The sequence below is a fragment of the Magnolia sinica genome, chromosome 10, assembly GCF_029962835.1.
Source record: "Magnolia sinica isolate HGM2019 chromosome 10, MsV1, whole genome shotgun sequence".
Taxonomy (NCBI): Eukaryota; Viridiplantae; Streptophyta; class Magnoliopsida; order Magnoliales; family Magnoliaceae; genus Magnolia; species Magnolia sinica.
In genome coordinates, this window is record NC_080582.1 from 3,538,590 (window position 1) to 3,553,030 (window position 14,441).

At 38.4% G+C, this 14,441-nt stretch overlaps 2 protein-coding genes across 2 annotated transcripts; both read right to left on the reverse strand.

The window, feature by feature from the left end:
* Positions 1-6,445: 6,445 nt before the first annotated feature.
* LOC131257787 (probable amino acid permease 7) lies at positions 6,446-9,905 on the reverse strand. Its single transcript, XM_058258680.1, has 5 exons — positions 9,080-9,905; positions 8,607-8,666; positions 7,718-7,851; positions 7,158-7,385; positions 6,446-6,931 (listed from the first exon to the last, which is right to left on the reverse strand). The coding sequence occupies exons 1-5, from the start codon at positions 9,243-9,245 to the stop codon at positions 6,596-6,598; spliced, it is 924 nt and encodes a 307-aa protein (XP_058114663.1). The 5' UTR covers positions 9,246-9,905; the 3' UTR covers positions 6,446-6,595.
* Positions 9,906-12,990: 3,085 nt separating this feature from the next.
* LOC131257788 (uncharacterized) lies at positions 12,991-13,857 on the reverse strand. Its single transcript, XM_058258681.1, has 2 exons — positions 13,363-13,857; positions 12,991-13,303 (listed from the first exon to the last, which is right to left on the reverse strand). The coding sequence occupies exons 1-2, from the start codon at positions 13,657-13,659 to the stop codon at positions 13,079-13,081; spliced, it is 522 nt and encodes a 173-aa protein (XP_058114664.1). The 5' UTR covers positions 13,660-13,857; the 3' UTR covers positions 12,991-13,078.
* Positions 13,858-14,441: the final 584 nt, after the last annotated feature.

Here is a 14,441-nt window from a genome sequence, read left to right on the forward strand (position 1 = left end):
CCACCTTGGCCATGTATAGAGTGTAGGGTGAAGCCCATAGTAGCGGGGGCCCACCCCGATGGTCAGATCTCTTTCCCTTTATTTTCTTACTTTCACGGTGTTGTGGGACCCACAAGTGGGCCATGCTGTTGGAGAGCATGTCCCGCACCGTATCACAGCATGGACCACCTTGTGTGTCTCACTGTGATGTTTATTTTCTATTTAAATCTATTGATTTATGCAACCACACTTGGATGGTGAAAATACACCAAAATTAATGTGATCCAAAGCTCCTTAGCCCACCATGATTTGGCCAGTTTAATGGACGTTGTACATGTCTCACATGGACCCCACATGCATACTGTATAAAAAAATGAAAGAGAAAAGGGTACGGACGCTGGACGTTCACAGCATCAGAGACGCTGGATATGTCCGCGTCTAGACGCTAAGAACGCAAGGGAAGGGTTGGACCTCCACTCATGGGTCCCACTATGATGTATATATTTAATCTACGCCATCCATTGGCTTCCTCAAATCATTTAGGGCCTGATTGATTTTCCATGATGCTAGCAAATAATTAATTATTACTTTTTCACTCGTTTGAAGATGAGTGAGTAATTCCACTTAGAAAATTGGTCAACAAATGTTTGACTTAAATCCGTGGCCCCACCGTGATGTATATGATATATCAGTGTTGTCCATCTCTTTTATTAGAATATTTTAGTGCATGGGCCAAAAAATGAGAAAGATCCAATGCTCAATTGGGCCACATGAAAGGAAACAATGGACTTAATTTGTCTACCATTGAAATTTGATTCTTTTACTGGGCCAACATTGAGGTTTATTCACCATCTTACCCGTTCATAGGGCCATATGGACATGGATAAGTGAAAAACATAAATATAAGCATGATCTAAAACTTCCAAGGGCCCCAAGAAGTTTTTAATGGTAGGCATTCGATTCTTACAATTTCATGTGGTGTGGTCCACTTGTGCTTTAGATCAGCCAAATTTTTGGGCTCATGCCTAAAATTCAGTTGGAATAATGAATGGACGGTGTGGATTAGCCACACACATTATGGTGGGCCCCATATTTATTTTGCAAATTTCTCAATTTACTTGTTTAAAAAGTAATCGGTCTAGTCAGTGGTGGGAAATATGCAGTAATTATCTTGGTATATAATGATTACTCATTTACAAGGTAATTACATTTGAGCCAGAAAATCAACCAGGCCCGTAAAGAGTGAGCTAAAATATGAAGTCAAATGGGCCACACTGAGGTGCAATGTGTTGAAAAGTTCCATCGTCATCAACTCCCCTTGCATGAGAGGTTTGGAGTAGGTTCCCACTTGTGAGACCCACCCTGATGTAATTGTTAAATCTACACCATCCATCTAATTTCCTAACTCATTTTGACCGTAAATCCCAACCATCAGGTGGACCACACCAGAGGAGACAGTGGGCTGGGAGCACCCCTCATGTCAGCCATGCGGACGTGGAATGGGTCATCCTAGCCAATATATATAAAATCCACACCGTCCACAATCTCCTCCAAATCATTTTAGGCTATGTGTTGAAGAATGAGTCAAATTGGAGTTTTGAGTGGACCGCACCGAGGAAAACATAATCCTACTGTTGAAACTTTCTAAGGCCCACTGTTATGTGTATGTGTGATGGAATTTACTCAACCTTGGACTTCTATAGTCCACATAGAGCTGGCTGACAAGATGGATGGAGTGGATTATCTACTCGTGGACTCCACTTGGCTGGGGAAAAAAAAAAGATAGAAAAAAAAGGGTGATGTTGGGTGTTACTGCCCAGCTCCGTGAGGGTGGAAGCCTCCTTGGGTTGCTCCCATTCGTGGGACCCACCATGATGTATATGTTTAATCTACACCGTCCACAAATTTCTTAAGATCATTTTAGGCCATGGGTCAAAATATGAGGTATAGCTGTTCATCCAAACTAGTCCCAGTTAGAGCATAATGGTCCCTTCTCGATCTAGTCTGTGCGGTAAACAGAGTAAATTATCCAAGTGGGGACCTATTTGATGATGTGATCAAAACAGACAAATAAAACTCTCTCTCTCTCTCTCTCTCTCTCTATATATATATATATATATATACACACACACACACATACATATAAAAGGGACGCAGTTTTCCTACTAAAGTCTTTCCCAAGAAGTTCCTGGGCTGGAAACCGAAGTGGGGACCACCTTGATGTTTGTACGGAATCCACTATGTCCATCCTTTTTGCGAGCTCATCTTAAGACATGAGACCAAATGTGATCAAGATCCAAGACTCAAGTGGGCTGTACTAAAGGAAAAAGGTGGTGAGGGAAATTCCCACCATTGAAATTTCCTTGGGATCGACAGTGATGTTTATATGCCATCCATACCGTTCATAACATCATTCTTACTGGGATAAACTAAAAACTCAAATATTAGCATGATTCAAAACTTACGAGGCCCCACAAATAGTTCAACCGTGGATGTTCAATTCTCACATTTTCAGTCCATTTGAGCATTGGATTTGGTTCATTTTTGCCCTCATGTCCTAAAATGAACTCACAAAATGGATGGACAGGGTGGATTTCTCACAAACATCATAGTAGACCCCACCCAGGTTCCCAGTGTAAGAACTTCCTGCAAAAGGCTTCCATAGGATATCTGGGTCTACGTGTAGGTGGGACCACAAGTGGGACCCTACATGATGTATGTACCCTATCTACCATGTTCATCCATCTCGCCGGATCATGTTATGCCTTGAGCCCAAAACTCAGGCTCTCCGGTGAGTTGTACTATAGGGATCTTTGGAGGTGGGAACCCAATTGGACTTGAAATTCTTAGATCTAAGATCCATGGGACTTGGGATTAATCCCAAGTTTTTGGGATCCCTTCGACCCGGGAATCTTTGGATTCTAGAGTCCTTAAATTGGGGCCTTCTTGAACTTAGGATTCCTGGATTTCGGGAATTCCTTGGTCATGTTTGACATCTTGGATTTAGAGTCCCTATAATACTAAGTTAAAAGCGATGTGTATTTTCGTAATTTGAAATTAATTAGTAAATCATTTTAAAATCCTTAATTAGCGTGTGTATGTAATGTTGACACTATGGTTGTATTAATCCGTTAAGGGATATACTTTACTTCAAAAGATGAAATCCCAAGACTCTGATCGCCCATAAGCATATGATCATATTCTAGTGACTAACCAATTATCTGTAACCGTCGGTTTACATAAAAAATGATCGGACGTTGCAGATCATCCTATTAAAGTAATTAAGTGATGTCGTGGATAATCTGATTGTTTTGGGACATCATCATTGAGCCATGTGCCCGAATAGATTGGTAGCCTATTGGCACACATGTTGTACATGTGGGTGTCCATCCGGGTCAATCCCAATGGACCCCGCCTTGTTATATGTATTTTATTCATGCCTTGCAGGCTACATGAGGAACCGATGTTAATCTAATGTGGGCCACATCACATAAATTTCTATATTTATAGTGGATCCTACCATTCGGCTCCCACTTTCTATAATGTGTCAATTAAGGCCGATTATCTCATTATATGTCTAATAACATGCTGATGTAATTAGCTTGATAGGACACACTGATAACACGTCTAGTACAATGGATATCATGCCCATTTATATGCCCATATACATCATTTTTATGCTTGTTGTGGATGAAGGTTGATCATATCATATGCTTTTGGCTTAAGATACTTAGGGGACCCTATATGAGATAGGGTTGCCCCACATGATCATGCCGTACGCGCATGTTTGGTGCATGGCTTATATGGTATGACTCATGCATCCTGCATCTTGTATGTCACGATCACTTTATGCCCTATCGACATCAGGGTTATGGCCTCCACATGCATTTCGTGGATGACCGAATTAGATACCAGAAATATTTGTTTTAATATTAGGATGCTATAGATGTCCTTAGGTGAAAGTCCCTAAACATTTGTGGCACCAGTAAAATGCTTCAATGTCGAGACCGAGTGGATAACATGAGCGACTGAATGCCAAAATACCATAGGCCGCGTCTCCCATTGTGCCATGGTCGGTTGAAAGGGGTTGTGACCTTATCCGCCCGATGGTAGGGGGTTGTAAGCTAGGTTGAGTTTGACTAGCTCGTAAATGAGTCCGCTATTGATGAGCCAAGTGAGCATTGACATACCACTGGTGAGACAGATAGTGAGGTCTCTTCCACTCACTTGGTTATGCACGCGATGGGGCAGCAACCATTGTTAGAGTGTCTTAGACCTTAGTGATGTTTCCAGTGACGAATCGTACTAATACGTGAACTAGTTGAGAATTAGCATGCTTGTCTTGCATCTCTAGCATATGACATTCGGTCACGTAAGCCTTGCATTGCATAGCCTTGGTATGGCTAACAACATTTATGGACTGTGCAGTTTAGCCATCCATCATCTTCTGCATACTTTGATATTTGTATTACTGTCATACGCATTGTGCACACACACACACACACGCATTCTCTAAGCTTCGTAGTAAGCTTACTCATGTTCATTATGTGTAGGTTATGTTAGACCGTAGCAGCATTGAGGTAGGAACATGTGCCTGGTCTTTTGGAATTTCGTTATATCATGTATTTTCCTTTTAGCATTGTACTAAAAGATTATATTAGTGGATATGTGGTAATGATATTTTGTGACTCGGGTACACTTGTGGTTATGCTACTTTACAAAAAAAAAATCACCATGAAAATCTTCCAATTAGGATCTCAGGATCGGAACCCGGCTATGAAAGTTATGATCTGAAAATGGGCGAAGGCTGTTGGGATTGGATTCAGCAACTGAGAATTCTGTGAGCCTAGTTCTCGAGTTTGGGGTGTGACAAGCTATATGATACTTCTATTTTTTAATTTAAAAATAGGATAAATATAATAAATAGTTTAAAAAAAAAGAAAAAATAATAAAAATGCCTAAAAGATAATTCATTTTGTTAATTATAAGCATGTTCAAATAAATGATTAGTTATCATTTATCAAAAACCAATCCATATATATAAACCAAATTAAATAATTATCACATTAATAACTTTCTAAGCTAACCTTTAATTAATAATGAAACTACAAGTCACAATCAAGAAAAGAAATAAAAATCCTATAGGTTGAAAGTATCAAGTACAATACATGTATCATATTCCTTATAAAATATGAAAAAATAATAAAAAAATAAAATAGTAAAAAAATACATTGTAGCGTATGCTATGTATCACATAGTACGCTATGCGCTACATAGCTGTAGCATACGCTACGACCCTTATACCATATGCTACTATTGGGGATTTACTCTATTTAGGATGCTACGTATCATTACAGCCACACTACCACTACGCTACAGGCACCATTTGAAACACTGGTTTTAACAGACGTGAAGGTCATGGGAGCTTACAGTTCACCTTTGTGAAAATGTCTAATTTGACCCTTGTGATTTCAAGAAAGAACGGATGTGATTAAAGAAATTTCTAAAATATCTTATAGGCCAAATTGTCATCTGATTCATCTTGTGGTGTAGAACAACAATCCGGATCGTGGGATTGTTTGATCTCCAAGTGAGCTTGTATCAGTTTTTTGTGCACTCACAATGGTAGAATCAGTCATTTTCCCACATGTGAAGATTAAGCTTTCCTCACCTATGGCATACCAAGATCCTACAAATGCTCACAGGCGCTATCGCATTATATATATGCATTTCAGTCCAAACCATCCAACATGGGTCTTTAATGAAACAAGTTAATGATATTGGAGAAGAAGGTTCATTTAAATAATATCTTTCCTTTGTTAGGGAAATCTTACTGACAGTACTCATCCAAAAGAAGTCAGAACATAAAAATAAGTTGTCCATGCTATCAAGGTGCCCATATTCCAATTTCCAATGGCCCATGCAACTAGTGATGGGATGCGTATAGATCATCACATCAAGTGAGTTCATCTCTCTTCAGGTTAACGCAAGGAGAAAAAAAAAATCACAAAATCGACTACAATCTAAATTATTTTATACCAAATGTTTTTTCATACAATTAAGACAATGCCCATCTAGTAAGCAAAGATTTAAATGAAATTAATCTGGATCCTTACTCTTGTTCGGGTGGTAGACTCTCAGGAGTTTCAACACCCGGTCAATGGTTCGAGTATCCATAAGTGGTGAAATTGGGGTGTGTGTGTGTGTAAAAAATAAAATAAAATGAGATTAATCTTACAACAAGATACCATTTTACAATATTCCAAGTTCAAGAAACAAAACCACAAAATCTGTCGGTCCGAACCTTTCCAAACAGGCCACAGGTGATGATCCCTTTTACATCGGCCGCTAACCAAAATAATTAGCCAATAATCACATTCTTTTTGCTAATTAAAACCCCTCAATTTTCAAACTCCAAAAAAAAAAAAAAAAAAAAAAAAAAAAAAAAAAGAAGAAGAAGAAGAAGAAGAAGAAAAGAAAACAACAACTAAAAAGCCTATTTCTTCTCATTGGCTAATTAAAAATAAAGAAAAGAAGTCCACTTAAATTGTCAGCTTAGCTTCTTACTAACATGCCCTTCAATGGACCCCACCAAGGCCACCATACTCACAAGCAATCACACAAGGCCAAATGTCTGTAGGACCACACATTTCCTAGTCCATGGCCCAATCTTTCTTTGCACAGAGTACATCTCCACAGGGAAATAGATGGCCAGTGGCCAGAAATTCAAGGCCCCCAAGACTCCCAACACCGGATTGAAGTAAGGGAAGAGCATTGCAATGCCTGTGGTTGACACAACATAAGCTGTTCTGAAGCATATCCTAAGGAGGTTGATTTGGTAAGGTGGAAGGCATGGGATTTGGACTGTGTAGAGATTGTTCACAAAACCACTGCTTGGATACTTTTGTGCAATCCATTTCTCAACAATTACAAAGACTGTCAGGCTGAACATCTGCAAAAGAATGTGGAGATAGGGCTTTTGAGTTGGTAGCAATCTGGGTTCTAGTTTGTGTAAATGGGGTCCAAGAATTTAACAAATCCCCGACAAAAAACAAACAGCAGAGATTTGAAATCCATGAATTTCACAAATCCCTGACCCAAATCCCCCACCCAGACAGCCCATTGATTAGTGTTATATTATATAATTATATATTAACTTAGAAGAAATGAAGAATTACCTGATATCCTCCCACCAAATGAAGAACAATGCAAGCATTGGCGAAATCGATGAGCCAATATGGTTCGTAGAATCCAAACCCTTTCAAGATGTTCCCTGGTGTGTTGTTCCCAAAGGCAGCATATCCAAAGCATCCGCAGAATAGGTAGAAGAAGGTGGTGATGAAAATTGCAATCATTGACGCCTTCTTCATGGTCTTGTTTTCAGGCAGCTGCGACTTCAGTGTATCCTTCATTTCACAAGTTTTGTAACTCATTTTTAGCTTCCTCACTGACTAAGAGAGATGCAATAGAATTCTATTCTCCCCAGTTTGGCATATTTGCAAGAATCTTCTATTAGGCTACATGTATGAAAGAAATGGACTAAAAAAATTGATAAAGGTCCACATTCAACATACATGTGTGGCCTACTAGATGACTGGATCTGCCCAATTTTTGGGCCACAACATAAAAGCTGGGATCTGCCTAATGAATAGAGTGGATATCACACATATGTCCTACATTGGTGTGTTTGAGGAGTTTTTCAATATCTATGAGCGATCAAACATAGAAAACTCATCACCTGTATTTCAATAAGAATTATGGAGTACGGATAGGCGAATGCAATGTCTCCAAGTGCTTGAGAGACTTTCCACAAAATTTCAGTTGATGTCGACTGAGGAACTCTGACGATATTCCCTTTGATCATCCTGTTTCCTGCAGTTATGAAGGAATGGAAGCTGAATACCAAGTTCCATGATCAGACTGGCCTGCTGAACCGGCAAGAAATTGGTTATGAATTTTGTTATCAGGTTGATTGACTTTCAGCAGTATGGGTCCCATGCTTCAGTGATTCAGACCCTTGGTCTAATGCGATGCGACATGGACTATGGAAATCTATTTTCTCAAATAGGAAGTGTCCTAACCAGCAATCTTGGATCTTTCTTTAAGTTGAATGTGGTTTCTTCTCGTCTTTTCCTTCTTAACTGTCTATTTACAAGGCACAGATTGAGTGGTTTGATTCATCCTATTGAGGAACTTTTGTGTGATCTGTCTGGGACGGCATGTTGCATTAGGCCAAGGGCCTGGATCCCTGAGGAATTGGCCCCGCTTGTAGTGAAAATCCGAGTATGACATGCATTATCTTCAGGTCGTTATTGTTTTTCCATTCAAGCCAGCATCTGATATGGGTCAGTTTGGCCCACTTTTCAGTGATCCAGATCCTTCAACTGGTGATCCTCACAGCCATCCGATTAGCACACTTCTCCTCATGCTAATAGACCATTGGCTATATTAATTCTAAGTATCCATTTACTGCCTAACGATCAGAGAGTGTGGATTGTCCGAAGGAGGGAATTTCACAGCATGCTCCATCCAAGATGGGGCCCACCAAGTGAACAGTCTGGATCACTGAAAGTAATGTACAGACAATATAACAATTCAAAATACAGTGCTGAAACAATACACCATACCTATGACTTTGGCAAGCCCAAGTGCAAAGCCAATGGAAGAATAGGAAAAGGACATGATGACTGCCACAATATGCCAAGTTATAAAAATCAGGAATCTGAGAAAGCACAATCTGAATTCCTCCAAACAGCAGCATAGAAAAACTATCTCCAAGGAATCTCATCAAGCTAAAACCAATCGCTAATTGCCAATTAATGAATGAAAATAATTCCAACAGCCCCCCCAATAGAAGTGTTTAAGCATGTGCCAATGGCTGCTAACCAGTGTAGGATCTCAAATCCTATCATCTCAAACATGTGTCATTGCAGCTGTTCATCAAGTGGGGTGGGCCTGCACCGAATGTGCCGTGGTCCAAGAATCAAGCCAGTCCAGTTGGTAAGAAGATTTACCATCAGTCCACATTCAACATCTACCTGTGGCACGTCTGACGATTGGATTGGCTAGATTTTTTTTCCAGCCAAAGAGTGGGACCCACCTGATGAGCAGCCTGAATCTCCTACATGTGCCACAATGAGCCAGAGTATGATTGGAAATCCTACTCTTTCAAGAAGAGACAGAGCAGGGAACTTCACTTTAAAGAAGCACCTCATGCTGATTGCAGTAGTGATTATATAAGCAATACCAGTCCCATACCAGCTCATATATTGTAGCAACACACAGACCCATCTCTGCTTTCTACCTGTACTATCATCAAACAAATCACAGAAGCTACAGAAACAATCTATACTTCCGAAAAACGAAAAATTCAAGTAGATAAGGCTGTGTTTGGATGCACGATGTAATTGAATCAGAATAATTATCAGCTCTATAAGGTGGAAATGACCAAAATCCAATTACACAATGTGTAAATTATTCATTCATAGTGAGTTTCAGTCTCCAAATTACAGAAGTGCTACTTTCAAGTTGGAGTGTGAAAGGAATATATAACTAGCTATTGCAATTCAAATCAATAGTGCATCCAAACGCAGCCTAAACAATAGAAATGAAAACATGGGTCTGTGTTGTAATACCAAGGTTAATTCTAACAGAATCCATTAAGTGTAATTCCACACTCCCATTACTTGATCTGGGGACTGGTAACAGTCAGAGAGGAGGAAGGAAGAGACATAGGTGACTATGGCAAAGCAAAGCATCCAGACTGGACCCACGACCCAGCCCAACTGCACTGTGCTCCATTTGATCGACAGGATGCCAGATCCAATGACTGAAGATGTTAGACAGACCATATACCTTGTATAGCTAGTATACCTTGTATAGTTCATTTTCATAGGTAGAGGATTCCGATTTTAAATATTTTCCTTGTATAGATTACTGTAATCTCTATATATTCAACCCCTTAGGGTTGTCTCAAATACAGAAAACCTTTTGGCTTCTCTCTATTTTCACTGTTTACATTTTGAGCATATAGTTCATTGGGATCCGGTGGTTCTGGTAAGCAAGCCACAGGGCCTACTTCAATGCAATCAGAATATGCAAATTTATATGACCTTCAAACATATTCGTCTACATCTAAGCCAGTTCCTGCACCATTAAAATTTAAAAGACATGCCAGCATTAGCAGCTAGTAATTTGTAATATGGTCTGATGATCCCATAAGCAAGTGACTTGATCTTTTGCTCCATAAAACTAGAAGGTGAATATCTCTGAGAGGCACTTGAACCTGCTATGACATACACAGCACAAAGTTCGTATGTACAGAGGAGGGCCACAGCCAGGAGTAGAAGAATAGCAACAGCTCCTGTGAAAGGAAAGAAAAAGAAGTATGTAAGTTTGACAATAAAGCAACAATAGACTTTCATGCCCATGAACTTTTGAAGATATCTCCAAAATAAAAACAGAAGGTTTGCGCTAAGTTCCATATGGCTCAGCAATTCAGCAAATGGCTTTAATTAAAAGTATGAAGCAAATTTATGATGTGATAAATGAAAGCTTTACTAAGAAGATAATTAAAAATAAAAATAAAATTAAAATTAAAAAGCTACAAAAAAAGAACAACGAAAAGGTGGTACTCTTCTGTAACTTCTGAAGCAAACAAATCCTGATAACATTAAGAACTGGCATTTGCTATGGGTCAACAAACATTCAATTGTTTTTTATCCCCAACAACAGTCACCAATACGAGCAATATAATAATGGAAGGAAAGAAAAACATAAATACATATCTTATGAACAATTGATGTTCACCTAAGTAACATCAAAATAAATAAGCAATATTTCGCAGTACTTACATAAATGTAGCGGTTCTCCTTTGCTTGGCTTCCCTCATCCAATACTGCCTCAAAAAACATGCTAAAAATCCAAAGAAAATGTGATTCAAAAATGAAAAACGTGAAGAAACAAGATTGTAAAAGGAAGTAGAAGAATTTATCTAGCCAAAAAAAACCCGTGAGTCAAGTAAATCTAGCAACTGTACCCAAACTGTATACATGTTCTCAAAATGAAAGCAATTTTTTAAAAATAACAAAAAAAGAGACCCTTCCATTTAGATCAATCCATCTTTGCTGCAACCTGTGAATCAAAATAACAAAAAGATATTAGTTAATATTTACAATCTTGTATAAGAAGTTTTATTGTATATGAAAAAAATAATAATAATCTTACCGTACATAATCTAGCGGCCCAAACAATACTTGTTCCAACAGCATCTCCAATTGTTTCGTATTGTCCACCGGGTCTCATCAAAGTCTCCTTACGTACCATTGCCACCTGAACAAATACTTCCCAATAAACAAATCCAAGTTCGAACCCCCCTATTTTTTTGAGCAATCCTTACTTAAAACAACTCCTTTAGCCACAATAACACTAGAGTTCACGATACCATTAAGAAAAACTTCGATCACGTCCTAGAAATAAAATTTACTATTTAACACAATACATTGCATCTAATAAATGCTCATTTGTATTCCACATCTAATTAAGAATATAATAATCTCAAAACATAATAAAATAATTATTCAATTGGTGTGAAAATTTACCCTAGCACTAGTGCAATCTTGTATAAGAAGTTCTATCGTATATGCAAAAAATAATAATCTCACGATACATAATCAATTTTGCCCAGCTCTACTCGTTCCAACTGCATCCCCAATTGTTTCGTATCGTCCATTGGATCTCATGAAAGTCTCCTGACGTACCATTGCCACCTGAACAAATACTTCCCAACAACCAAATCCAAGTTTGAACCCCCCCTACTTTTTTGAGCGGATCCTCACTCAAAACAACTCCTTTAGCCACGGTAGCCCCGGATTTCACGATGCTAGTAAGAAAAACTTCAATCACGTCCTACAAATAAAATTTACTATTTAACACAATACATTGCATCGAATAAATTCTCATTTGTATTCCACATCCAATTAAGAACAATAATCTCAAAACATAATAAAAGAATTATTTAATTGGTGTGAAAATTTACCCCGGCACTAGTGCAAGTCATAGTTTTCCCTTTTTTCGCTAAGTATCTCTGCAAATGATAAATCAATGTCAATCATCATATACTAACTGGACTATATATAATCTAGAACATAATACACATGTAAATATATACATGTATATCATATAATTACCTAACTTGATGATGATGCCAGTTGGTTCAGGTTGAGATTTGTCGAATGACCTAATACTGTGGCTCCATTAACATTTGAATTTTTCATAGCAGACATCAGCTACACCACAGTTTCTTTCAAAGATGATATTTCGGCAGCCACAGTTTCTTTCAATTATGATATTTTAGCCTTTCTTTTAACATCTCTTGCTTTTAGGGATGCTATTTCAATTTTCAGTCTCTCGTATTGTTCATATCTACTTTGAGCAGCGAAGTCCATCGTTTGTTAGTTAGGTGTTGTGCCCCACAAATCAGACGAAGAGGGGCCTAACTCATAAGTGCGGACTCGGCCATGTCTATTTTCTCCCATTGCTTCAAAGAATACATCATCCCTTGCCGTGCTATTTTGTGAAGTCTGGGGCTGCTATGAAATTTGTTCATTGAGCTTTGCCTGCAATATAAAAAAAACAAAAAAAAAAAATCGGTTTGGATTATACAATGATAAAGAAATAAATTGATCATATTTAGCTATAAATGCGAGAAAAAAAATGATAAAACATAACAATTAGATACATGAACATATCATTGCTATTGATGATGCCTCATACATAGGCCTCCTATTCTTGCACGTATGAGTCAATATGAACATATCTGCCCAGCTAGGATCTTCCCCACTGGCCTTATTCTTACTCTATCATTGTGTAAACAAGTTATATATTACAAAGAAACTGACATGATTGATCGAGTGATGAATAAAATTTACTTTTTCCTCACGTATTCGCGCAAAGCTTTTAGAGCTTGTAGCGTGGTCAATTAGTTGTTTTTTTCGATTCTTCGTTTTTATCTTAGTACGAGCCTATATGTGACACACCGACAAAGTAAATTATAAGATATCAACATAAGATTGTTGCATAATTTTAGAATGTGAAGCAATCAATAGTTACTCTTCACATACATTCCCTCTTCAGAGTTCCAAAACTGAATGGACGTCTTCCACTGATCCTCTTGGACCTGCTCATCAAGGTCTGCGAGCCGCTCCTCATCAGTCTCATGGGGCAAGTAGTGGAGTTTTTTCAGCTCGCTCTTCCAATCCCTCCATTTTTTACCAATTGAACTCAACACCCAAGACTTAGCATCTGTGTCAAACTCAAACTTGGACTACATCACATGTTGAAACCAGACAATTACATTATAAAAAAAAACATTGTCACCATTACCGTGAAAAGCCCCCACATATCATCCTTCCTCTCATTCGGCACTGCCCTCCAATCAGTAAATGTAAGGGGTGCATATTCCGCATTGCGTGCTATGGTTTCCAAGAAGTTTATTAGCTTGCTAACATTGTCACCAACAGGTTGTCCTAGAGTGCTGATGGGAATAGGAATTCGTTGCCCTTCACGCATCTTCCAAACTCCAGGGCATCGTGTGTGGCCTCTCTTTTGTTTTATAGACATTGAATCTGTTAAAAAAAACCACAACAATAATATATGCATACCTGTATACTTCCTTAGCATAAAAACACATGAAATAACTGATGCATAACATACCACCAGAAGTTGACAGGTGCAGATTTTGAGGCTGAGGTTGGGAGGGACCTGCCATAGCCTGGGTCACTAGAGGTTGGGAGGGACCCACTGTAGCCTGGGTCACCTGAGGCTGGCTAGGTCCCACATCATTCATAGGACCTATTGGTTGCCTAGTCGTGCCTCTCATGTGCCTCATGTCTAACACCTGTATGTGTCCAGCAATATGACAGTATGATAATAAAACATTCTTCATCTTTAGTTAATGATATGTACACGAAGATCCATAAAATGAAAAGCTTGATTTATGAATAGTCTCTTGTTAAAAAAACATTTAAATTTTGAAAATAGGAATAATAATAATAACAAAATTGCATGAAAAAAGACATTTGAATTTCTTTTTCAGATATCAGGACAATGTGGTATATAAGAAATCAATTATCGTACATAATGTCATCTCCATTGGGATCAGAAAACTCAGTATCATCTATTTGTTCTTCTACCATCTTTTTGGTTGGTGGTAAAGGTGTGACGATTGTTGTATCATCGACATTTATCCTTTCCCAAGTAATAATGTCATCACTTGAGTCCTTCAAAATTTAATCATTGCATGACAAACTCTCCAAGTAGGTGTCAACATCATCTACATACTCTTCCCCATGAATCTCAAACAAGTCCTTAGGCTTCGTACTCACTACAACATGCTTATCTTTCTAACTCACTCTTCATCAAGAAAGATCCATGTTGTGTAAGACGGTTCAGTATTGTCATAT

Excerpts from the sequence above, each read along its gene's own strand:
- LOC131257787 (XM_058258680.1), bottom strand. The coding sequence starts at position 9,245 with ATGAGCTGGTATGGGACTGGTATTGCTTATATAATCACTACTGCAATC. Across the intron at positions 7,852-8,606 it reads TGGGCTTGCCAAAGTCATAG|GAAACAGGATGATCAAAGGG; the intron begins GTATGGTGTATT and ends TCATAACTGCAG. Across the intron at positions 6,932-7,157 it reads ATTTGGTGGGAGGATATCAG|ATGTTCAGCCTGACAGTCTT; the intron begins GTAATTCTTCAT and ends ATTCTTTTGCAG.
- LOC131257788 (XM_058258681.1), bottom strand. The coding sequence starts at position 13,659 with ATGCTAAGGAAGTATACAGGTATGCATATATTATTGTTGTGGTTTTTT. Across the intron at positions 13,304-13,362 it reads ATATGTGGGGGCTTTTCACG|TCCAAGTTTGAGTTTGACAC; the intron begins GTAATGGTGACA and ends CATGTGATGTAG.